This window comes from Leucoraja erinacea, chromosome 6, assembly GCF_028641065.1.
Source record: "Leucoraja erinacea ecotype New England chromosome 6, Leri_hhj_1, whole genome shotgun sequence".
NCBI lineage: Eukaryota > Metazoa > Chordata > Chondrichthyes > Rajiformes > Rajidae > Leucoraja > Leucoraja erinaceus.
Window position 1 is genome coordinate 52,420,407 of NC_073382.1, and position 27,811 is coordinate 52,448,217.

The window sequence follows — 27,811 nt, forward strand, 5'->3', positions numbered from 1 at the left end:
TAACGCGCTCTATTTTGGTGTTGCTCATTCTTCACTGGCTCGTCTCCAGTTGGTTCAGAATGCTGCTGCTCGCCTTTTAACAGGGACTCGAAAGAGGGAGCACATATCGCCAATTCTGGCCTCCCTACACTGGCTCCCGGTGCACTTTCGAGTTCATTTTAAGATACTGTTATTTGTTTTTAAATCTCTGAATGGGCTCGCCCCGCCTTGCCTCTCTGAGCTGTTCCACCCATACGCTCCTGCCCGGTCCCTCAGGTCAGCTGGTCAGCTGCTCCTGGAGGTACCGAGGTCTAGTCGTAGGCTCAGAGGGGATAGAGCCTTCTCTGTTGCTGGTCCAGTACTCTGGAACACCCTGCCGTTGCACATCAGACAGGCTCCCTCACTGTCCATCTTCAACGGTGTTAAAACACATTTGTACTCCCTGGCTTTTGACCATGCCTGAGGCTTTGCTTCTGTTTGTGGTGTTTTTGATGTTTCTTTATTTTACATTGCATTTCCTACTATTTCTTTTGATTGTTATTTTTGGTGTGTATTAACTTTTTTGTCAATGATTAGCGATGTACAGCACTTTGTTGCAGCTATGTTTGTTTTTAAAGTGCTCTATAAATAAAATAATTATTATTATTTATCAATCTTAATCCGTGCTTGAATTTTGGTCAAAAGTTTGTAGGTGTTTTGTGAAGGAGTTTGAATTATGTTAGAGCAGTGTACACTTTGTGGGCTTGTAGGAAGAGGCATAGTCATTACTTATTTTTAATCCAACTAAAATGTTTTCTGAAAATTGTTGTAATATACTAAAGCTGATAACATATTCCGATGTTTCATCAAGAGATGTCATATTGCATGAAATAGCAGAGTGTGGGAGTTTGTCTGTGTAGGAGTGCAGCTGACAGAAGATGGATCACCTCAACCATATGTAGATCCTTACACACTGATAGCTTTGATAATAATTGTAAGATGTCAACAAGAGCTCAGAACACATAACTCAGGCTGGTGCTTCAGTGCATTAAATCAGTTCTGCACTGTTGTAAATGCAGTACTTGAGGCGAGATTCCAAACGGATAATTTGTCTGTTTTGAAGAATGGGTACAATCGTCTAGTCTGAAGAAGGATCCCGACCTGAAACATCACCTATCCATGTTCTCTAGAGCTGCCGCCTGACCCGCTAAGTTACTCCAGCACTCTTGTGTCCTTTTGTGTATTAACTAGCATCTGCAGTTCTTTGTTTCTGCACTCTACCAGTGTTCTGGCCATATTTAACTGTATTTCACTAAAATAACTGATCCACCTGTTTATCTGATCAGTGTTTTTGGCATCTTACGGTGTAAAATGTGGACGCTGCAGTTCACACATAACAAAAATTACTGCACTGCAGAAACTCCTCTTTGACTGTAAACCATTGAGACTCCTTGAGGTCATGATTGTTGCAATTTTAATGCAAGTCTTTCTTTTCTTACCTCATTTCTATCTTGTTGTCTGCAAATTGACAGCTGCCATTCCTACTTTATAACAGTAACCACACTTTACATTTAGGGTGTTTCACGTTGTAGAATGTATATCTTTTCCTTAATACCAAATAGTCAAATATACTTATATACTCAGAATTACCTTATATTTATGTAGGGGGGAAGGAGGGAGTGGGTGAGGGGTTGGGATGGGATAAGTGTTATTGGCACACAGCACTTTAATAGTGACAATCACTGCCGTATATGTAGTGGCCACCAGCACAGGGGCATACAACCCAGATACTAAAGGTCCTGTCCCACCAGCATGCAATTGAATGCGTCTAGCGCGACCAAACGTGGTGGCTTGAGGCATACGGCCTCAGGGGGCCGGCCCCAATTCCAACCGCGGAGGCGTATGGAGTTGTGCGGGGCTGGTCCCGACATCATACTCACCAATCAGCTGGGAGGCGGCTGACTGAATTTGGACGTGACATGGCGTCGGGCGGTGACGTCATCACGCAACGGCACGCCGGGCGGTGACATCGGGCAACGCCACGCGCTAGGCGTACGCTGTCAAGATGCTGCGTACGACGTCGAGACGCTGCGTACGGCCTCAATGCGGCTGCGGGCCGACAGGCCATTGTCGCGCAGGATTTTGGACAGTGCAAGATTTTTGGAACCCCGCGCCATGTCGGGACCAGCCCCGCACAACTCCATATGCCTCCGCCGATCGAAGTGGGACCGGCCCCGTGAGGCCGTACGCCTCAAGCGACCACGTTTGGTCGCACTAGACGCATGCTATCGCATGCTGGTGGGACAGGCCCTTAAGGTGATGTTAAAGAGGAGGGGATAGTTTGTCGATTTTCAAACATGCTAGTTTCTCTCTGATTAATATGTATCTGCATATCTTTATGAACTTCCTTTCAAATGGAGCACAGAAATTGTGTTGAAGAACTACTTTCCTGCAAATGGATGGCATCATTAAAGGGGTATATTTGAGTTTGTCTGATAGTTTTCTCTACCACAGGATGTTAATGAAACTGAAGTTTTTCAATTTAAATAATATTTACATTGAAGGCAAAGTACAAGAAGCTGTTGAATTGTTTCTGAATGTCCTCAATTTTGTTTGTCAAATTGCATCATTGCAATACTTAAGAAATATTTAGACAGGTATGTGGATAGGATAGGTTTAGAGGGATATGGGCCAAACGTAGGCAGGTGGGACGAGTGTAGATGGGGCAGTCTTGGCAAATTGGGCCGAAGGGCCTGTTTCCATGCTGTATGACTCTACGACTCTATGAAATAATTAATTGTTTGTGGCATCTTAATACATAATGATTTTTGTTGATATATTTGGTATGTTTTTACTGTCCCCAATTAATAAATCGTTGGAAATTTATTTATTTACAATAATTTGATTTTAATATTTTTCTTCTCATTTCAGGAAAGCCTAACCTTTGCCACATTAATATGGAGCTTCATTCTTTTAGTAATGTTGATTAATCAATATATATTTGCTGTAAAATACTAATCAAACCTTTCCAGTTATTTGGAATGGTTATGTTGATTTTTTTAAGTGCTAACCATTAGTCCTGGATTAGAATATTAATTTGTAAAGATTTAACGTATTATATTCTGACTATCGGAAAGTGCTATAAAAGTTTAGTCTGGCAACCACCTGAGCTATTTTGGCCCAAGTCTACACTCGCAACCATCCCTTTATCTGGTAAATCCTTTTTTCTACATGAAAAGGTGGCACAGAAGCACAGCGGTACAGTTGCTGGCTCATAATGTCAGAGACGTGGGCCCGATCCTGACTACAGATGCTGTTAGTGTGGAGTTTGCGTTGACTATTATAAAAATACATTTCCCCTCGGCTTCTGCCATAAGAGGCTAATATTTTACTGTGATACTTTGCTGTTTAGATCTGGGCCCTTCAGCTAAAAGGAACAGCCTACAAACTGGCTTAAATATGGTCTCATTTAAGTGATGATATCCTTTAAGAGGCTTAGATGATGTTGCCAGCTCAATGAATGAAGCTTGACATTTATTTTCATTATCTGTGGCCTGAAATATTATTTAATTGAAATGCACAAAATGTATATAATAAATATAAACGTGCCAAGACTTTTTTTTCAGATAGCAGTGGCTCTAAAATTAAAAAACACAATTTACCATCAGATTCTTCAATGAATTCAAACATGGGGTATTGAAAACAATGCTTAATTTTGAGGTGGTCTGTTCTCACACTTGAAATGGGCTGTAATGTTTGCATGACTGCATTCTCAGCTTTCAGGTTTTGCTCCAAGCTTTTTCTTGTAGTACACATAACTAATTTATAACACTACAATTTATTTGATGGGGCTTTATCACTGCAAGTACTGCAAAATATATGGGACTAGCATTGTTTATGCATAGGATAGTATATTATTAATTTGAAATGAAACTGTGAACAGTGAAACAATTGATCATTACACAATGTGCCACTTTTGAGGAACATTCTTCAAACTAGATTATTGATCATTATAAGTTTTACAGTTAATGGTGGACACTGAAGAATAATGATATGAAGTTGTATGATTTGCCAACTACTAACTTGTAAAGTTTGGTAAAACTGCAACATGACTTCCTGACACTTATACTCAATGCAATGATGATAAATGTAAGCATACCATATGCCTTCATTACCACGCTATCTACACATGTTTCTTCTTTCAGGATGCAATGGATTTGGACTCCAAAATCACACTGTACGTCAATGTTGATAAGGGGCTTTCCATTAACAGTATATCTTCTCCTCACATTTGACCTCCCAAAGTCACATTTGACCTTGCACTTTCCCAAATTAAACATGGAAGTAAAATAATTATTGGGGAACATGTGGTTAGTTGAGAGGGATAAAGGAGAAAAACGATTTAAAAAAAAAAAGAGATTTGTGTTAATTTAATATTTTATAATTTAATTTTTGAGTAATTCACTATAATAAATTATTTTGAGGGAAAGAGATCACAAAATTCATTTTTTAGGCCAAAGCAGTAATCTTTATTTATTGAGCAATTAAAACCTCCTTGTGCTTGCACAAACCCATGGTTTTTCAGCCATCTTCGTTGAGGAGATAATTGATTACTGTTAATTCATAGATTAGATCAGGCTGAAGTGGCCCGCTGCCTGGTATCATTGCTCACAGATGTACTTCACTCATCTGATTCATCTACAGATGGCCAATCATTCAGAGACATGTAGTTTAGTTCAGTTTATTGTCACGTGTACCGAGGTACAGTGAAAAGCTTTTGTTGCATGCTAACCAGTCAGCGGAAAGACTATACATGCTTACAATTGAGCCATCCATGGTGTACAGATACATGATAAAGAGAATAACATTTAGTGCAAGATAAAGTTCAGTAAAGTATAATTAAAGGTAGTCTGAGGATCTCCAATGAGGTAAATAATAACTCGGGACAGCTCTCTAGTTGTTGATAGGATGGTTCCGTTGCCAATCAAATAGGAACAAGTTCCCAAGCAAGTTCTGATAGCATGCTTCAAATCCTGACAAACTACTGAATGATCTATACTGTTCTACCGTCAGTCATGAAAATACTGTTCTTTAAAAATTATTTTATAAATTTATATTCTGAAAATAGATTGTTTTTCAAAATAGTGCTTTTAAATCAAATGAGCTTATACTAAAATATTAGAAAAAATTAGATGCTAGTTTACAAAGAAGGACATAGAGTGCTGGAGTAACTCAGTGGGTCAGGTAGCATCCCCGGTACACATGGATAGGTGACATTTTGGGTCGGGATTCTTCTTGACACTGATTTAAAATATATTATTGTAAGGCAGTTGCTGAATGAGACATAATTTGTTTTCTCTTACTGGCAACCTGGAAGAGAATTTGATTTCCATACATTCCCATATTAGGCAGTCCTCTCTTAGAGTCATAGAGTTACAGTGCATTGAGAAAGTATTCAGACCCCTTCACCTTTTCCACATTTTATTACATTACAGCCTTATTCTAAAATTGATTACATTCATTTTTTTTATCATCAATCTACGCAAAATAATATAAAAGCGAAAACAGGTGTTTAGTAATTTTTGCAAAATAATTAAAAAGAAATAACTGAAATATCACATTTACGTAAGTATTCAGACCCTTTGCTGTGACTCTCACAATTGAGCTTCGGTGCATCCTGTTTCCATTGATTATCCTTGAGATGTTTCTACAACTTGATTGGAGTCCACAAGTGGTAAATTAAATTGATTGTAAGGCACGCACCTGTCTATATAAGGTCCCACAGTTGACAGTGCATGTCAGAGCAAAAACCAAGCCATAAAGATGAAGGAATTGGCCGTAGACCTCCGATACAGGATTGTGTTGAGACGCAGATCTGGGGAAGGGTATAAAACATTTTTTGGAGCATTGTAGGTCCCGATGAACACAGTGGCCTCTGTCATTCTTAAATAGAACTTTGAAACCACCAGGACTCTTTATAGAGCTGGCCCCTTGGCAAACTGAGCAATTGGGGGAGAATGGCCTTGGTTAAGGAGGTGACCAAGAACCCGATGGTCACTCTGATAGTGCTCCAGAGTTCCTCTGTGGAGATGGGAGAAACTTCCAGAAGGGCAACTATATTTGCAGCACTCCACCAATCAGGCCTTTATTGTAGAGTGGCCAGACAGAAGCCACTCCTCAGTTAAAGGCACATGACAGATCGCTTGGAGTTTGCCAAAAGGCACCTAAACAAGATTCCCTGGCCTGATGAAACCAAGATTGAACTTTTTGGCCTGAATGCCAAGTGTCACGTCTGGAGGAAACCAGGCACCACTCATCACCTGGCCAATACCATACCTACGGTGAAGCATGGTGGTGGCAGCATCATGCTGTGGGAATGTTTTTCAGCGGCAGGAACTGGGAGACTAGTCAGGATCGAGGGAAAGATGAACGGAGCAAAGTACAGAGAGATCCTTGATGAAAACCTGCTCCAGAGTGTTCAGGACCTCAGACTGAGGCAGAGGTTCACCTTCCAATAGGACAACGACCTAAAGCTTACGTCCAAGACAATGCAGGATTGGCTTTGTGACAAGTCTGTGAATGTCCGTAAGTGGCCAGGCCAGAGCCCGGACTTGAACACGATCGAATATCTCTGGAGGGACCTGAAAATAGCTGTGTATCAACACTCCCCATCCAACCTGACAGAGCTTGAGAGGATCTGCAGAGAAGAATGGGAGAAATGATCTAAATACAGGTGTGCCAAACCTGTAGCGTGATACCCAAGAAGACTTGAGGTTGTAATCACTGCCAAAGGTGCCTCAATAAAGTACTGAGTAAAGGGTCTGAATACTTATGTAAATGTGATATTTCAGTTATTTATTTTTAATTATTTTGCAAACATTTCTAAACACCTGTTTTCGCTTTTTTATTGTGGGGTATTGTGTGTAGATTGCTGATAAAAAAAAAAAGAATTTAATCCATTTTAGAATAAGGCTGTAACATAACAAAATGTGGAAAAAGTGAAGTGGTCTGAATACTTTCTGAATGCACTGTATATAGCACAGAAACAGGCCCTTTGGCCCAACTTGCCCACGCTGATCAAGATGCCCCATCTGAGCTAATCCCATTTACCAACATAGGGCCCATATCCCTCTAAATCTTCCCTATTCACAAACCTGTTCAAGTGTCTTTTAAATGTTGGTATTGCATCTGCCTCAACTACCTCCTCTGGCACCTCATTCCACATGCATCACCCTCTGAGAGAAAAGGATGCCTCCTCAGATTCCTATTAAATCTTTCCTCTCTTACCTGAAACCTAGATCCCCTGGTTCTTGATTCCCCTACTCTGGGTATACGACTCTGTATATTCATCCTATCAATTCCCCTCATGATTTTATACACCTTTATAAGATGGTGGTAGCTAGTATAAATGGCTTCTTTTAAACTGTAAAATTTTATTAATATATTTTTCAGTCTCTTTTCTATCACTTACTATAATCATTCTCTTTCCTTGTTTTCCTCTCTGTATTAAATTTAACTCGCATTCAACCTATTTTTTTTACCCCTTGTTTCATTTTCATTTGCAAAGCCTTCCATCTCCTTGGCTGAGGATATATGTTGTTGTTCCAGTCATTCACAAAGGTCCCAAATGCACAAAGTGTTTATAGCTTGCACTTCTAGCAATCTGCAGCACAAACAATATTGACCTGAAGAATGAAAGGAATAACTTCCAACCAGTAGGCACTCTCATGAGATGGCTCACTGAAATGGATTGTAAGCCAAAACTAGTCTCTTTAGACGCCAGGTAAGAATTTGCTGTGGTGAATGGCTCTGACTGCACACAGCGGAAAAAAATTGTCACACAATAGTTCTGGAAGCAATAATTAAGAAAGTACTTCTGGAATCCAATAATTAAGAAAGTATTGTAAATCCACATATTCCACATCCTTTGATTGTCAATGCATTTCATTATGTCTGTTAACACAAATTTATTTTAATTGGCCATTCTCCCTTCAAAATAGTAATGTAATTAAGAAGTAGTTAGTTACATTGTTTAAGGTATAGCCATTTGATACCAATTACTTTTATATCTTTTTAATGCAGCCACAGACATTACAGTGGGCTCTACAGAGGACCTTGCGTTATTTTGAACAGCATGAAATCAGGTAAGAATCAATGAAAACATGGCAATACTAATGTAGCTTATGAGGTTTTACAATTAAATGAAATATATTTCTAAGTTTAGAATTTGAACTTGGTGTGTATTCAATCCATTGTACTGAATAAGTAGTCTTAAGTTTTGTTCATAAATAATTTGCACATATCTGTCAATTTATTTTAGATATATTTTAGTTGATCAAAAATGAATTGTCTGACCTAGTCAAATTAATTCTCGTGCAACTAACTTGAAAGTTCAAATGTCATTCAACTGTTTTGTCTGTCTTGTAGAACGTGACAACGTGACAATGGGCAAAGAATGCTAACCATTTTTTTTAAAGCTGAATTTAAATTGCCCAAATGTAATATAATAGCACCAAAAATGATAAAACATTGGGGAATTATAAATCTGGAATAAAAAGCACGAGGTGCATTTATAAGTGTAATCTTGTATCGATGAATTAAACAGAAACACTACAGGAAGAAAGTGCAATCTTACAAAATCCAGCAAATGAAAGTATGTACGGACTGTCTGGGAATTAATATTGGTGCTTGCAGATATATTTACAAATCCTGATCTGAATGATTACTTATTCCAAGTTTAAGATATTTGGGCCTTCAAATTATTTGACTGTTAATGAACTTGGTGAAAGCCTGGATAAAGGAGGAAGGTCGAAACAACTAAATGTAGAATTGCTATGAAATGCAGAATAGCAATATAAGAGTTGTTATGAAATGGGATTAAGAGAGAGTGAATTAGCACAGTGGATGTAACAAATGAGTGGAAACATGCCAACAATTAGTCAGTTTTCACAAAAGGGATGAAATAGAATCGGATAACTATAAATGTTGTTATTCATGTCTTATTGAATTTTGTGTATAATAGGCCTTGATTAATGGTAGCAAATTTGAGGACAGTAGTTGTCTGTAAATAGCAGATGCCATGGATTTTGAATAGAAATATTCTGCTTGCTGAACACTGATCATTTGGGCATTGTAGAAAGCTTAACAATTGAGTGAACTCCACAACTTTCAAGATGCATTCAACAGAGTACTCCACAAGCTTATCTCAATTGATCAGCTATTTAGAGTGAATCCAAGAATAAGGTAGAATAAGATGTTGACAGTAGGAAAACAAGTGGCAACTTACTAAAGGAGTTATTTCAAAGTGGACGGAATTGTTAAGCATTGTAACCAGGGCCCAAGGTTGGTTCCATTATGTTTCTCATTTATGTGAAACCTAGATTGAGAAATTCAATGCAGATTGAATTTGGAATAGATAGGGTTAATGCACAGTCTTTTACCTAGAATAGGGGAATTGAAAACCGGAGGTTTACGGTAGGGGGGAAAGATTTAATAGGAAACCGAGGGGCAACTTATTTACACAAAAGGTGGTACATGGAACGAGCTGCCAGAGGAAGTAGTTGAGGCAGATACTATTGCAACCTTTTAGAAACAATAGACAGGTACATGAATAGGATATGAACCAAGTGCAGATAGGTGGGACTAGTAGAAATGGGGCATGTTGGTCATCGTGGGAAAATTGGGCCGAAGGGCCTGTTTCCACACTATGACTCAAAATATTAGAAAACTTTACACATGTTACCTTTGCCATAAATGTTATTTTGTTCTCCTTTCCTCCTCCTCCTCAGGTATTTCTTCTCAGAGCATTTTATCCTGTTCTTCTCCAATGGTCCTTTAAAATACTTATTAACCACTACCCATCCATCTCCGATATCCCAACCTGAGTGTTACACTGAAATAATCCCTCACCTTTATTCCTTCAGAATGTGCATAAAGTGATTCCTCATCTTCATTTTAGACTCAATCTCAGTTCCCTATGTCATCTTTTCTGTTTTTAGTGCCCTCCAGTTGCTGAGGTAAAATTTTACTCTTTGTACAAACTCTTTTACCAATATTCCTGGTATCATCTTATAGAACACTAGACCAAGGGGGACCCGTTGGGTCCCGTCCCCTCAACGTGCGGTTGCGGTGTGTGTGGGGGGGGGGGGGGGAAGCCTGCGGCGTCGCACAGCACACACACACACACACACACACACGCACACTGCCACAGACATACAGGCAAAGAGATACAGACACACACACACACAAGCACACACACACAAACCACTCCCATGCTCGCTCGCACACAAGCACATGCACACACACACCCAAGCACACCCACACACAAACACACACACACACACTAACCAACCCCCTTTGGTATTATATTAATATTTTTCATTCGCTCTTTTTACTCCATTCCCGCCCTTTCCACTCGCGCATAGTCCCTAACTCGCAGGTGCGCCTAGAAAGGGAAAGGGATTGGGGGGGGGGGTATGGGTGGAGAGGGGGCAGATACAGAGAGAGAGAGAGAGAGAGACAGAGAGGGGGGCAGAGACAGAGAGAGAGAGGGGCAGAGACAGAGCGAGGGGAGGAGCGGGAAGAGGAGGATAGGGGGAAAGGGCGAGAGAGGAGGGGAGTGGAGCGGGCGGCCTCCGAGCAGTGGGCAGCCAGATGACATCACTCGCTGCGCGTGGAACACAGTGTGAGACCCATTGTGACATCATCACTTCATCAGCCAAAGCCAGCCATTTTATTTTCTAAGTTATTTTGAGATTTTTGACCATTTTGATTAATAACCCAAGAAATAACGGATGAATTTTTCAGATAAGGCAATTGTGGACGCCACACGATAAATCTCTATCAGAATATGTAAACATTTTACTGTTACCGCGTCATTTCTTCGAGAAGATGTGATAATACACAAATACACATTCGAGATCAGACTTTTAATGGTTACTAGACCAAGTGGGACCCGTTGGGTCCCGTCCCCTAAACCCCCCGTTTGTGGGGGGGGCCTGCGGCGTCACATGCACACTAACCACCCCTCCCCCCCCCCCACACACACACTAACCACCCCCCACACACACACTAACCACCCCCCCCCCCCCCACTCGCTAATTGCACACCTTGATATTATATTAATATTATTCATTCGCTCCTTTTTCCCCCCCCCCGCGCTATCTACTGATGCCTAGTCCCCAACCCCCACGCGCATCTAGACTCGCAGGCGCGGCTAGAGAGGGAGAGGGAGGGGGTAGAGAGACAGAGAGAGAGAGAGAGGGGGAGAGAGAGAGAGAGAGAGAGAGAGAGAGGGGGGCAGAGAGAGAGAGAGAGGGGGACAGAGACAGAGAGAGAGAGAGAGAGAGGGGGGCGAGACAGAAAGAGAGGAGCAGAGAGAGAGGCAGAGACGGAGAGAGAGGTGGGGGAAAGAGAGGGGGGGAGCGAGAGGGAAGAGGGTGGTGGGGGGGGGAGGGGGGGGGAGAAGGAGGGGGGGGGAGAAGGAGGGGGTGGAGAAAGGAGGGGAGAGGGGAGGGAGAGGAGGAGGGGGCAGAGAGTATGGAGGGGGGCAGACTTGAACTCGGAGAGCGGGGCGGACACTGAGTGGGCTGGGCGGACGGGCAGCGACCAAAGGACTGCGAGTCGGGGGGGGGGGACGTCACTAGCAGCGCGTTGAACAGAGCACAGCAGGCGGCGCGGAGCAGAGCCATTGTGATGTCATCAGCGAGACTATCTCATTTATTTCAGATTTTTGAACATTTTGTTGAATAACGAGAAATAATGCATGAATTTTTCAGAAAAGGCAATTTTGGACACCACGGGTTAAATCTCTTTATGTAAAAATGTTACCGTTACCACGTCGTTTTTTCGAGAAGATGTGATCATACACAAACAAATAAATAAATACACATCCAAGATCAGAGTTTTATACTTATAAGGATATGAACAGCACAGCGCAGGAATGGGCCCTTCAGCTCGCAATGTTTGTGCCAAACATATTACCAAGTTAAACTGATCTCATCTGCCTATACATGATCCATATCCCTCTATTCCCCGCACTTCCATGTGCCTGCCCAAAAGCCTCTTAAACAGCATTATAATACCTGCCTCCACCACCACCCATGGCAGTGCGTTGCAGGCCCCCACCACAATCTGTGTAAAAATAAAATTACCTCACACATGTCCATAAACTTTGCCCATCTCACCTTATAGCTATGGCCTCTAGTGTTGGACATTTCCACCCTGGGGGAAAAAGGTTCTGAATGTCTACCGTATCTATGCCTCTCATTATTTTATATACTATCAAGTCTCCCCTGAACTTCTGACGTTCCAGAGAAAACAATCCAAGTCTATCCAACTTTAGTTGTTAAAATCCTCAACTTCAGGCATTCCGATAAACATCTTTCCTGTAATGGGGTGACCAATGAGGCATGTAATACTCCAAATAAGGCCTATCCAACATCTTATCGAGCTGCATCTTAACCTCATTATCTTCCAGAACATCAGTGCATGCATGATCATTATTATGGAATCAATCATAAGAAAAACCTAGCAGCACATATTCATAAATATATTCATGCCATCAAAAAAGCATTCAGGTTACTCGCCATTTCTAGCCCTTGGTCTGTAATCTTGAAGGTTACAAATCTTCAAGTGTTCATCAACATATTTTATAAATGGGTTAATGATTTCCATCTCTTCTTTTTGGGGGCTAGAACCTCATTACTCTCCATGTTTGGGAAGTTTTCTTCAACTTCTCTCTGATTCTTCTACCAATTAACTTAAAACCTACACTCCTTAATCATTAATTTCTCTGCCAAGGAACATATGTTAATCCTGTTCACCCAATCTAGGTTTCTCATAAATTTCTCTGTCTCCTTCGTTCCAAAGAAAATAATCCTATTCAAGCCAAAATCTTCTCCTTGTTATAATCCTTTAGCCTTGGCAACAACTTAATAGATTCCACTGCACCTTTTGAGTGCTAAGTATTTTTCCTGTGGTGACCAAAATAACACACAAGAGTCTACTGTGACACATCTATTGTTATATACGATTCTAGCACTACAGTATTTCCCTAGTCGCATAAATCTATCTTCTGCTCCTGTCCTGTTGCCTTCAGGGATCCATTGACATGAATTGCAAGTTATATTCTTTATTCATTATACTTGTAGTAATCTCCATTTATCATGTATACCCTTGCCTTGTTTGCTCTTCCCAAATATAATACAGGTTCACCACCTTTTTTCCGGCAACTGGTGGTCCGGCACCTCCTTTAATCCAGACAAAATTACGAGAGCACTTGAAATCCCCCATTTAAGTCCCCCCCCCCCCCCACCCACCTAGACTGACCCTGTTGGATTGCAACCTTGTCGTGGTCGGGGAGCTTGTGTGTCTCAGTGACCCCTAGAACTATACCAGTGGGAGATTCGTCTCCTGTTAGGGTCTCCCATGCTGGACAGGTCGAAGGGTAGAGGCGAGACGAAGAGTGATCCATCCACTGGTCCTCCAGGTTGGAGGTTGAGCACAGGGCTAACAACCCTGTCTCGTAAAACAAATATGTTATGGAAACAGCAACTGAAGGAATCAACACTACTGAGTGGAGGACCTTTGTTGTTGCCCTACATGCCAGGTAGATAGTAGAGACCTAGACTGAGTGACCTCATCAGGATTTTCTCGCCGATCGGCAGGGAGAATTTGACCCCTGCAGCTGGGGTTCTGGAATTCCAACCCTGCTGAAGCAGTCAGATCTGTTCCTATAACAAACCTCTGCAGCCAATCATCGAGTTGAATTTCCCATAGCCGACGTCCGAGGCCAATCTGCGGGTGGATATTTTAGCTTCTCTGCTTCCCTGTTCCAGTACCGATCGATGACTCTGTTGGTCTGGCAAAACGGATAATCCAGAAAGGGTCTGAAACCAGAAAACTGGCGGTGGACTTGTACCTCACACGTCCAATTGAATTCTATTTGCCACTTTTGTGCTCACCTAACAAGTCCACAAGTAAATTAATGCAGCTTATACTTTCTTCCTCACAGTTGGCCATTCTGACAGTTTTAGGCTTAGACTTTTAATCAAGGCCTCAAAATTTAATTCCGAATCGGGGATCTGAGTTCTGAGCTTTGCAAAGCCCCAGTGCATTCAGCCATGGAGGCATTAAACATCTGTTGACAATTACTTTTGTTTTCTTCCACTGAACCAGTCTTTAATCCAATTTGTCACTTTCCTATGGATTCTATGGAATCTTCTGATCGGTTCGCTATGTCGATCAAATGCCAAGCGAAAATAAATGTCACCAAGCCCAAACAACTCTCAATAACCACATCATTCCATTCTTCCAACCTCACTTCCTTAAGGGCCTTTCCCACGAGCATGCGACTCCTTGCGGCAAGCGCAACCTAAAAGGGCCTGTCCCACGAGCATGCGGCAAGCACGACCAAACCAGAAGCTGGGGGCCGCGCGGAGGCCGAGTGAGTGGCATGAAGTTCGAGCGAAGTCCGCGGGAAGTTTGCGCGTGACGTATGGCGTCGAGGTGGCTGCGGGCCGGCAGGCCGTTGCCGCGCGGAATTTTTGAACACAGTCAGTTTTTCGGACCCCCGCGCGATGTCGGGACCAGCTCCGCACAACTCCATACGGCTCCGGCGATCGAAGTGGGACCGGCCCTGCGAGCCATACGGCTCAAGCGACCACATTAGGTTCGCGCTTGCCGCATGGAGCCGCATGCTCGTGGGACAGGCTCTTTAGGTCGCGCTTGCCACATGGAGTCGCATGCTCGTGGGACAGGCCCTTTATAGTCTGATCTAGTTAAAGTTTCTTGCAGCTCATCATGAGAATTTTCAGAAATATATTGAGTATCACTGTGAGGGACCATGAAGCTATTTTATCCTAAAGCCAGTGTGTAAGTGTTAGTTGGTTTTAGTAAATGAGCACATTGATGTAACAGCTAATGAAAAAATATCGAAGGAAATGTTGTTAGTTTTGGTTTTAGAGACTGTGTGGAATCAGTCCCATTAGCTCATCAAGCTGTATGTCTTTGGAGCGTGTCTGGAAACCGGAGCACCCGGAGAAAACCAACATGGTCACTGAGAGAACGTAGAAACTTTGTACAGACATCACCCGTAGTCAGGATCAAACCAGGTCTCTGGCGCTTTAAGGCAGCCACTCTAGCGTTGCACCACTGTGCAGCCCCGGTAATCTATTTTCTCAATTAAATGGACAGAGGATGCATAATGAGGCATACAAGTCGATTCTCAGCTTGGATAATTACGGGCGCATTTGCAAACATCAGTGGACTGCCCAAAGCTACCTCCGATTGACAGATGACCCCAAATATATTGATGACTCGCTGGATGTCATGCTGGTGAGATTAAGTTCTCTGCAGATGGAAGGAAGAATGCCGTTGCAGGAGTCAGCAACAGGCGAATGATCCCCACCCCAGGATTCAGTGCCTCATGGACTTTAATGACAATTCAGGAAAGGTGGGCACAGTGGCACGTACTTGTGTGCATAGTAATTCACCCCTCTCACTCTGCCCTTTGTCTACTCCAGCACACCCTGTCTATATAACTGCTATCATCCCCATTTGCCTTGCCACCACTGAAATTTAACCTTGTCATTTGTAACATCATGCTTTTCCTTCATAGTTACCACTAATAAATGTTCTTCACCTATCCATCCATTCAACATATTCCTTTACTCGCGCTCACTCATTTTTTTCTCCTTCTTGCAGGAGGAACTACATCAGGACACCCAGAAGAGACAGAACTGAAATCATCCTTCTAGTTGTCAGTAGGCGATGTCTGCTGAAGAGATGACCATGTAGATAGCCAGTGTATCTGACTGCATAGTCGCTAGAAATACCACACTGGTGCATCCAACAGCATCCACTGACAAATTCTGTTTCAGGTCATATGGCATTAAAACACATTTGACTCTTGTGATATATGTTGCAGTACATACAGGCACTCCCTGCCTTACATAAGGGCTATCTATGTTCTGTGAATCGCCAGGTAAGTCAGAATTTACATAAGTCGAAACCCAAGCAGTCACAGTGAGAATATACAAACTCTGTACAGACAGCACCCGTAGCCAGGATCAAACCGGGAATCTGGCAATGTGAGGCGGCAACTACTGCTGCACCACCGTGCTGCCTCTCGACTGGATGTCTGTTGTAAGTGAAAGCTGATCTCTTGCATATGATAAACCATCATCCTTCTTATCTCAATAATTCTAACTTGTGTTTTCAATTCGACAGCCCTATACCATCTATCAAGGGGTGAAACTGAAGGCTGACAGAGACTCTTTCTCCTTGGAGGAAGTAAACATTCACACTCAGGGCACACAGTCACATAACTCTTGTATACCATCTACCAGAAGAGATAGTTAAACCTTGTGGGTTTGGTAAGTGCGATGGTTTCATTTCTACATGGTGACTCATTAATCACAAATGAGTAAGAACAGAGGGTGGAGACACAAATAGTACACATAGAATCATAGAACGTGGAAACAACTTGCTCACTGGTGTCAGAAGATGCAGCATCGTCCAAGGTCTCCTCAACCCTAGCTGGATGTTGTACCTCAGTGGCATTTGAATAATAGGATCCTTCAGGAGTAGGAAGAACAAGTATAATGTGCTTTAATTCAAACCATCCCTACTGTGGTGAATAGATTGGAGAAATGAGAAACTAACATAAATAAAGGGCCTGAACTGAATCATCACCTATTCATGTTCTCCAGAGAGATTGTATGACCTGCTGAGTTACTCCAGCACTTGGTGTCCATTTGTGTTGTGGGTTGGGACCCTTCTTCATACTTCAGTCTGAAAAAGGATCCTGACCCAAAACGTCACCTATCCATTTTCTACAGAGATGACTCCTGACCCGCTGAGTTATTCCAACAATTTGTGTCTATCTTTGGTATGAATCAGCATCTGAAGTTTCTTTTTCTTTACAGATTGCCATTATTATTTATTTAAAGATTAACCATAATTAGGAGTGCATGGTGTTCGCACATGTCATGTCTGAAACGGGAGTGTGGGTATGGCCAGGAAGATATCTTCATCTTAGAATCAAATTAAAGAATAGAGAGTTGCCTGTCTGTGTGAAATGGGGACCAAAAAACAGTAGCATCATGCCCTGGGTTATATTTCTTAAATCTTTTCAAATTCAGATACATTTGAATCTTTCTGATATATTTTACTGAAATAACAGTTATTTGAATCATCCATTTCTACTTCTATATCACTAAATTATTATGTAACGCATTCATTTCTTCAGATTGAATTAGCGATTATTATTGTAACTTGTTTTGTATGTTATAAAATAAAGACAAATATTTATATTTCACAATATTTTACCACATCTTGATTTAAAAACACTCTTTTCAACTTCTGTCATGACCTGAGTTCTCACAAGCTTTGTAACCTCCTTCAGCCTTGCAACCCATAATTCCCTTACAATATATGTTCATCACAATTTAGCAACCATGCCAGCGAAAATAGTAAGATTAAACGAGAACTTACCAGTTTGAAGTTTGATCTTTATTTTATGAGGAGGAACGTTGAGGGAATACGTGAAGAACCCCGCTACGGCGCATGCGTGTCATTCTTCAAAGCAGCGGTGTGAGGTCACAGATACACTATAATGACCTAAGATAGTAAGATTATTAAAGAGATACCAGTTTAAGATATGACCATATGAGGGTGGGAGCGGAGGGCACGTATTCCCTCAACGTTCCTCCTCATAAAATAAAGATCAAACTTCAAACTGGTAAGTTCTCGTTTAATCTTACTATTTTACTTCGGAGTCATGTGAGTGACTTCGTGAAGATTTCAAAGCTCTGTGACCTCATGCCGTGGAACGAGTCCAAGCTTCACAACTGCCTTGGTAGTTTGGGAGAAATTGTTACTGGTATTCAAGAAATACATTCATACCAACATTTTAAACAAAAATGGTAAATAATATTTATTAAATCAATTCATAAACCTTGTAAGCTTCAGGTATAAATTATATAGAACTTAAAATTTTGCCCGAAAACGTTTCTTCTTTTCTAACTGGTTTGTTGTAACATCTGTGAAACGTTTTCTCTGATGACCATCCTGCAGTTCTGAGGATTTTGTCCATCGGTACCTCAAGGCGATTAGCTGCTGATGTAGCTGTAGCCTTGGTGGAGTGAGATTTGAATACATTAGTGTCCACTCCTGCCTGAATTAAGCAATATATCAGCCACCGTGAAATGGTCTGAGTCGAGACTTTATGGTACGGCTTCTTATGGCTAATCAAAAAAAGCCTTTTCATTGCCTCTGATAGCCCTTGTTCTGTCAATATATAACACAATGTGTTTCACTACACAGAGGCGTTCGTCCTGCGGATAGGCTATGAACTCTATGACCTAACCCGCTGATCCTGGTCTATTTTGCTTAATAAGGTCCTGGATCACGAAAATCAAACTTCCTGTCGCCTCAGTGAAGTTATCCAATCTTAATTTCTGCAATGACTGGACCCTTTACGCTGTGACCAGCGCCATTAGCATTACCATTTTCATAGTGAGTTTGTTCAGCGTTAATGCTGTAGCCGGTGACCAATTCCGTAACATGGTTAGGACTACACTCACATCCCAGATTTGGCTATATCTAGCCCTTGGTGGGTTTTTGTTAAAGATGCCTCGTAACAGTTTTACTACTAGAGGATGTGAGCCCACAGCCTGTCTTTCTGTGCCTTCCCATAAATAACTCGACAAGGCACTCCTAGCACTATTGACCGTGCTGTAACTGAGTCCTTCATAGTGCAGGCTTGTGAGAAATTCTAGCACAGCTGGAACATCCATCTTTCTGTGGTCTAGATTGTTATCCAGGCAGTATTTAGTCCATTTCTTAATATGACATAAATACTGTTTTTTGAGTCGAAGTTCTCTGTGCTGCTGTGATCATGTCCACAGTTCTATCAGATAGACCCATATGCCGAAGTGGTTCTTTCAGAGTCTACAAACCAATAAATTCAGATAATTATGGCAAGGATGGCTGTCCCCAGTCACCGGATGCACCAGCAACTGAGGACTATGTCTTAAAATAATATATGGTGTTAGCACCAAATCCTGAAGCACCGAGAACCATGGTTGGGTAGGCCAATCAGGTACTATGAGAATCCCAGATGCCGAGTCTAGTTGAATTTTCCATAGTACCCGATTGATGAGGCAGAAAGGAGGAAAATGCATAAATGAACCATTTCCCCCAGTGCAGTGAGAATGCATCTGTAGCTTCTGCCCCAGGATCTGGTTCCCATGATATATACCTTGGTAACTGATGATTTAACCTGGATGCAAAAAAAATCAATATCCGGCATTGCGTACTTTGCTGTGATTTCAGCAAATATCGTTCTGTCTAACATCCATTCCGTATTTTATTAAATTTTCGTGACCTGGCGTCTGCCACTGAATTAAGTATCCCTGGTAGATACGTAGCCCATAACCAAATATTCCTTTGGATACACCATTGCCAAATTTAATTTGCCAATTCATCACAAGATGTTGATATATTTCCACCCATATGACTTATATATGCCACCACCGAGGTATTATCTATCTACCATCTAACATGCTGCAGTTTCATTCCTGAGCAATAAGATTTTTAGCCCATGAAATGCACTTAACATTTCTAAGTACTTATACCCTTAGTGTTAAGTAGGTTAGCTTCTTGTATATTCCATCTCCCCCATAGCTCGAGATGGTATCAGTTGTACCGTAACCAATTGCACTGGCATCTGTTTGTAATAGCACAGACGGGTTGTGAATAACTATTGGGTTGGAGCAATACTTAACATTGTGTTCCCAACATTGTAATTCTTTTATAGCTTCTATCGTTAGCTCCATTGGCCAAAATAAATGGCCTCTATAATATTGAGCCCATTGAACTCTGTGGCTTTACCTATTAGTAAAGTCCTTAACATATTAAATGTGTTAATGGTGTCAATTTTGACTTCAGTGGATGGACAATGAATTCCAGCTGTTCAAATAATTGTTTAGTGGCAACCACTACCTAACCTGCCAATTCATAAGTTATTCCCACAATAAGGATATCATCCAACTATGCCATTACTCTATGATTTTGGTGTTGCAGCAGTCCCAAAGCTGGTTTAAAATTTTTCTCCTGTTGGATATTGAATAGTAAGGATCTTAAAGATTAATACTTGCCATAAAGTAGCCTGCTGAAAACTAACTCTTTAGTACTGCTAAAAGTATCCATTTTTAAAATGAATATATTGCACAACATTGTGAAGCGTTTATAATCCATAATAATACAGCAACCCCCATCTTTCTTATTTCTAATAAAGATGTTTGAGACAAATCCTGTTGTTCAGGTTTTGTTTATTCCATTACCCTTTTAGTAAGCATGTATATCTGTCCGGTTTATGTTGTACTGGAGGGTTTTGTTTGTGTAGAAACTCTATCAGATATCCCTTAAAACTGCTAAGGATATATCTGTCCATAGATATATTACACCAATCTTCAACATGAAGTTGCAATGTTCCTCCAACTTCCGTGCTCCCTATTAATGCTGGAGCCCCAAATTCACCTACCTCCATGGTTATCGGTGGTAACCAAGTTATTTTCTTGGTTTCATTCGTGGTTGTGGAGGGCCTAAAGGTTTAGGTTAGGGTAGATGCTGACGTAGAGGCTTTTGCATCTTCCACAGTGGTCCTCCCGGGCCAAAAAAAACCTAAACAGGACGCTGCTGCTGGGTACCTCTGCCCAATTCTTTGTAGTATAATTACAAACGCTACCTCTCTTAGGATGCACATAAGGTTAATGTCTTCCCCAGATATCCTTTGGATGCTCTAATCAGCCCCAAAGTCGAGCCTCCTCATCCAATTCTTTAACCTGTTTGGACAGGTCTCCCCCAAATAACAGGGTCAATAGCCCTTTGCTTACATAGTATAGCGAACTTAGGGTCTAGAGCTGGCTGAATGGCCCTCTTTCTAATATATTTAGTTCAAAACTGCACATTGCAAAAATAGTGCAATAGCATCCTTGTGGTCACTAATTATGTCCACCTTTTCTAACATGCGGGCCAAAGCTGTTATGCCCGCCATGAGACCTTTCAGAGTATTTTGGATTTTAATATCCCGACTCCTAACGGCCTTCCCAACATGTCTGCAAGTGCACCTGTAACACTGGCTACATTAAGAGCACCACAATATCCCGGGGTATAAATGCCTTGCCAACACTTCAGCAAAAGTATTAGCTTGAAGTTGATGGGTGGACATATATTCAATACTCACAGCCATCCTTCTCGAGATCATTCTCAGTGTGTTCCTGCTGGCTGTACTGGCTCATCATGTTCAGCAGGTTGTTTTATCCCACCCTTCAATAGGGGAAAGGTGGCTCCATCACCTGCTCAGATTTTACCCCGTCAGACCTTCCATACCCTCCTCAGAGGCGTCTGATATTACATGCAGCCCTTATGGGAAACTGCTGTGGGACTTATATTTTTTGCCCACTGTGGCTATCCTCCAATCCCAGAGCCTGCCACTGTGGAGAAATTTTTTTTTTTTTTTTTTTTTTTTCCATCCTGGCCTCTAGGTCTTTGCCAGTCTGTTCTTGCTGGAAATATTTGCCCACCATGTCCAGCAACTGTGTTCCCTCATCCCCCATATGGGAACGTGGCTCTGACTCTTGTTCAGAGTCTGACTCAGGCAGCCCTTGAACACCCTCTTCAGAGGAGGATGAAATGTCCAGCAGCCTTTTCTGGCAATGTGCTGAGGGACTTACACCTTTGCCTGTGTGGCTTTATCCATATTCTGGAGCCTGGCACTGTGGAGAAATTCCTCCCACAACCGCTCCAGCCGACTTACGTGCTCTCCCGCACTGGTCGATCGCGGGTGTTTATTTTTAGCCCACCGCTCCTGCCGACTTTCGTGCCCTCGGGCACTAGTCGCACGCGGTTTTTTGTGGCAGCCGGTCCCCATGCCTACCGGCTCTGGTTGCTCCCGGCCGCTCCAAGTGCCGTTGTTCGCCGTCCCGGTACTCATCGCCACATGTTGATGACGGCCCCACATGCTGCAGCCACTCGTACTGATTTCCGAGCTCTGCAGATGTGGTCGCTGCTGGCTGCTCTATGCCCTGCAGCTGGTCATCGTTATTGCGGTATAGGTAAGTATTTACCGGCGACTTTTCGAGCTCACTTTCGCAGCAAAAAATGGAAATCAACCAGTGGTTTTAGTTGCTATATTGGTTTGAACTTGCAACAAGTGAGTAATCCTCAGACTTGGATGGAGGTTATATCTTGCTATACATTAGCCTTCCTGCCCGGTCTATAATTTGTTTTTCCCGGCGCGGGGTTTAAATCTGGCACAGCTGTCTCAGTACAAGCTGCCTGTGCCGCCGGCTGCTGCTGCGGGTCCCCGGCACCTTCACCGCTGACGTCCTGCAGCTTCTTCACAGCCTTTCTGCGTGTTGCTCTGTCCATTTCCTATACAGGGTGAAAATGCAGAGTCACTTACCTGCCGTCCACCGGCTTTGCAATTCTCCCGTTCAAGGGGACGTCCTCCCCAGGTCCGACACGTTCAATGCGTGTATGCGATATGGCACGCATGCGCCGTAGCGGGGTTCTTCACGAAGTCACTCACGTGACTCCGAAGTAAAATTCATTCTATAATAATTGACATTCAAATAAATTATATGACAATGTTTACATAAATCTCTCTTTATATAATAATTAAAATGGAACCTTCAAAATGATGACTTGTGGCAAGCCAGCTGTTGTTAGTTGGGTAAGTAGAAGGTCCTGAAATCAGGAGGATATTCATCTTCCAATCATTGTCTATTGACCCCAGTTGATATGTGTGTGCAAATATATGTGGGTGTTTAGTAAGTATATCGTCAGACTTTCCTGTGAAATAACCACTTGCCTCTTTGTGGAGGAAAACAAATAAATTAATCGTCCAGAGGGAAAGAAATGCATTTCAGCATTAATTAAGGGTGTTAGGTGGTGGGACACAAGTGCATATAATTGAGATGCTGCTTTCATTGTCAACACGTTCTTATACTTTTTTTCTGTGGTGGAATATTTACTGAAATAGGCAATGGGGTGTGCAGGGTCTGGGGTGTGAAGTTAAAAACAGAGTTTGTCATGTTCATGAGATAGGGTTTGTAATGCTCATGAGGATGAATAGTTTAATTTAGTTTAGAGATAGGGTGGAAACAGGCGCTTCAGCCCACCGTCTTCGTGCCGACTAATGATCACCCCTACCCTAGTTCTATCCTACACATTAGGGACAATTTGCAGAAGCCAATTAACCTACAACCCTACACGTCTTTGGAATGTGGGAGGAACCCGTAGTACCCGGGGAAAACCCACGTGGTTACGGGGAGAACGTACAATTGCAGTACAGACTGCACCGGTAGTCAGGATTGAACCCAGATCTCTGGTGCGGCAAAGCAGCAACTCTACCGCTGTGCTGGGATGAGTTGTAAAATGGAACCATATGGGAAAAAGCTGGCTCTGAGAGTGTGATGTTTACATGCAGGTCTTTGCAGAGAAGAAGAAGATCACTAGTGTTGTTTATCTAGGAGACTACTCAAAAGGCAGTGTGAGGATATAACCGTGATGACTGGTGTCAGGCTTAAAACTCTGAAGATCTGTGTGCATTGCCACATATATTCATTGACCTCAAACACAGATATCTGTGGTTGATGGTCAATAAATGACTCTTCAAATGTCAGCTAACGGACCTACACAACCAGCAGAGGAAGGATGTTACTAAATGGGAAAGAATGTACATTATGAGAATGTTGTCAGGACCCGAGGGTCTGAGCTATAGGAAGAGGTTGGCCAGGCTAGGACTTTACTTTGAGCACAGGAGGCTAAGAGGTGATCTTATAGAGGTGTATAAAGTCATAAAGGGAATAGATAGTGTGTGTAGGAAATAACTGCAAATGCTGGTTTAAATCGAAGGTAGACAAAATGCTGGAGCAACTCAGCGGGACAGGCAGCATCTGTTTTTGCCACCAAAGTGGATAATCTCACATTCATCCGCATTAAACTGCATCTTCCATGCATCTGCCCACTCACCCAACCTGTCTAAGTCACCCTGCGTCCTCGTAGCATCCTCATCACAGTTCAAACTGCCACCCAGCTTTGTGTCATCTGCAAATTTGCTAATGTTACTTTTAATTCCTTCATCTAAATCATGAATGTATATTGTAAATAGCTGTGGTCCCAGCACCAAGCCTTACGGTACCCCACTAGTCACTGCCTGCCATTCTGAAAGGGACCCGTTAATCCCTACTCTGTGTTTCCTGTCTGCCAACAAATTTTCTATCAATGTCAGCACTCTACCCCCAATACCATGTGCCCTAATTTTGCCCATTAATCTCCTATGTGGGGCCTTATCAAATGCTTTCTGAATGTCCAGGTACACTATATCCACTGGCTCTCCCTTGTCCATTTTCCTAGTTAAATTCTCAAAAAATTCCAGAAGTTTAGTGAAGCATGATTTCTCCTTCGTAAATCCATGCTGACTTGGACCGATCCTCCTACTGCTATCCAAGTGTGCTGCTATTTCATTTTTTTCCCCACCACCGATGTCGGGCTAACTGGTCTATAATTCCCTGTTTTCTCTCTCCCGCCTTTCTTAAAAAGTGGGATAACATTAGCTACCCTTCAATCCACAGGAAGTGATCCTGAATCTATAGAGCATTTGAAAATGTGTCCACGATTTCTGGAGCCACTTCGTTTAGTACCCTGGGATGCAGACCATCAGGACCTGGGGATTTATCAACCTTCATCCCATCATTCAAGGCAACACCATTTCCAGCCTAATGTGAATTTACTTCAGTTCCTCCGTCACCCTAGATCCTCTTGGTACATCAGGGCGATTCTCTGTGTCTTCCTTAGTGAAGACGGATCCAAAATACCTGTTCAAGAGAAAGAAGGCAAGGGCTATTTGAAGTTAGAGAAGTCAATGTTCATACTGCTGGGTTCTAAACTACCCAAGCAAAATATGTGGTGCTGTTCCTCCAATTTGCGTTAGGCCTCACTCTGATGATGGAGGAGGCCCAGGACAGAAAGGTTAGATTTGGAATGGGAGGGGGAGTTAAAGTGCTGAGCAACCAGGCGATCAGGTAGGTTAAGGCGGACTGAGCGGAGGTGTTCGGTGAAACGATCGTCGAGCCTGCACTTGGTCTCGCCGACATACAGGCATTGACACCTGGAACAGTTAGATACAGTAGATGAGGTTGGAGGAGGTGCAAGTTATCCTCTGCCTCATCTGAAAAGACTGTTTGGGTCCTTGGATGGAGTCGAGGGAGGAGGTAACGGGACAGGTGTTGCATCTCCTGTGGTTGCAAGGGAAAGTACCTGGGGAGGGGGTGGGTTGGGTGAGAAGGGACGGGTTGACCAGGGAGTTGCGGAAGGAACGGTCTCTGCGGAAAGCAGAAAGGGATGGAGATGGGAAGATGTGGCCAGTGGTGGGATCCCGTTGGAGGTGATGAAAGTGTTGGAGGATTATATGCTGTATGCGGCGGCTGATGGGGTGGAAGATGAGGACTAGTTATGAATGGGGGGAGGGGAAGCAGCAGCGGAGATGCAGGATATCAAGGAGACCCTGGTGAGAGCCTCATCTATAATGGAAGAGGGGAACCCCCGTTCACTAAAGTCATCAATGTAGCGGAGCTAGAGTTCAGGGATAGAGCCAGTGTTTGCCTGGAACAGTGATTGTTCGACGTACCCTACAAAGATGCAGGCATAGCAGGCAGGCATTAAGGTGAAAGAGGGAAACATTTAATAGGAACTGAGGGGGAACCTTGTGTGTTGTGTTGGGTTTATGGAATGAGCTGCCAGAGAAGTAACTGAGGCAGATATAACAACAACATGTAAAAGACACTTGGACAATACAAAGATAGGGAAAGGTTTAGAGGAATATTGACCAATTGCGGGCAAACTAGCTTAGATGAAGCATCTTGGTTGGCATGGATGAGTTGGGCTGAAGGGCCTGATTCACGCTGTATAACTATAACAACAGCTAGTGAAGAAATAACCAGCTACCAACCTGTAAGTTGTTTAATAGGTGTCAGCTGTTGATGGTTTCTGGCCTGCTGCAGAATTTATGCTCAATTGAGGAAGTTTAAAATAGGAATATCTGGAATATGAGCATCAAAATGGCTTGGTGATGTCAAATCAGCTTTGCTCATTCAACCTTCCCTGAACATTTCTAACGAGCATGAGCTGCTCACATGCTAATATTCATGTCATTAAGGTGCCACTGTGATTGGTAAAACAAGTGTGAGTACAGCAGATAACATATTCGAATGAAAAAAAATATTTACAGCATCACTTTATAATCAGCATGCATATATTGATTAAACAACATGTACATAAACAGAAGGTGCCAGTGAGCCATGCGGCAGAAGCTCCCGGTGGGCTGTGTTGTGGCCTGTTGGCGGGAAGCCGCCAAGCCGGCCCCTGCTTGTCTTCGCCGGCGGGCCACAGACGTTAGGGGGGGAAACTACAGGACAGGCCCTGCTCTTCCTTGAAAACCAGAGGATGGAGTCAACAATGACGACGGACAAGGCGGGAGAAGAGGAAGTGTGAGACGGAACCGGGGTCTGTCCTACAGTGCCTTCAAGGTCGGCTGCGGGATGCACTCCCGCGGCACAAAGACGGACAGGCGAGGAGCGGGATGTTGGTTCGCTGGATGATCCACATGGAAGGCGATGGCCGGATGCCTGCAGCAGCCCAGGGCTTGCCTGGAATGGACAGCGCTCATAACAACTAGAGTGCAGACTGGACTTTGAAAATGGCCCCAAAATATGGTGCCTCTTTCCAGTGGACTATTTCTGTACACTTTGCTAATTCCTGTTCACAAGAGATACTGCCTGACCCGCTGAATTACTCCAGCATTTTGTGTCGATCTTTTATGGGAATATTCTACTGCACTTTTTATAAGAGATGATTTCCCCTTTACCAGGGCTGCCAACATTGGGTGAGAGTTGGGAGTGAGAAATTGCGAGAGACCAAGCCCGAGGGAGTATAGCGTCTTTTAACTTTCCCTTGAATGCAATATATATGCTTTAAATTGGATTGGAGCGTTTTTGAAAAGAGGGAGGCTGTGCGATCACTGATCACTGGCCTTGGGGGTACCAGGTGAGGGAGTGGAGCAACCGAGTGGGGAGAGGGTGTGGAAGAAGGGTGTTCCCCCTCCCAAGGTAGGAACTTTTTGAAATTTGATGTATTAAAATCATGTTTTAGTGCACTGTAGAAGTATGATTTCAATGTTTTTTGTATGAAGTATTTTTAAGAGGTAACTTTTTAAGGGGTAACTTTATCCACACAAAGGGTGATGGGTGTAAGGAACAAGCTGCCAGAGGAGGTAGTTGAGGCAGGAGCCATCCCAACATTTAAGAAAAAGTTAGACTGATACATGGATAGGACAGGTTTGGAGATATGGACTAAAAGCAGCTGGTCTAGCTGGGACATGTGGCGGGTATGGGAAAGTTGCACCGAAGGACCTGTTTTCACACTGTATCACTATGACTACATTATACCTCCACCATGCATGAATGCTTCAAAATCAAGTGATCGAGTTTTATTGCCATGTACTCAAGCATAGAAACATAGAAAATAGGTGCAGGAATAGGCCATCGGCCCTTCGAGACAGCATTGCCATTCAATATGATCATGGCTATTCATCTAAAATCAGTACATCTTTCCTGTTTTTTCCCCATATCCCTTGATGTCGTTAGCCCCAAGAACAAAATTTAACTCTCTCTTGAAAACATCCAGTGAATTGCCCTGCACTGCCTTCTGTGGCAGAGAATTCCACAGATTCACAACTCTCTGCGTGAAGAAACTTTGTTCTCATCTCAGTCCTAACTGCCCCCCC

At 42.8% G+C, this 27,811-nt stretch overlaps 1 protein-coding gene across 1 annotated transcript in view; it reads left to right on the forward strand.

Moving 5' to 3' along the window:
- The window catches only part of gucy1a2 (guanylate cyclase 1, soluble, alpha 2), a 142,603-nt gene that overhangs the window by 20,507 nt on the left and 94,285 nt on the right, over positions 1–27,811 (forward strand). The window contains exon 2 of the mRNA XM_055637048.1: positions 8,041–8,102. Coding sequence (XP_055493023.1) covers positions 8,041–8,102 — 62 coding nt within the window. The remainder of the gene's footprint in view (positions 1–8,040; positions 8,103–27,811) is intronic.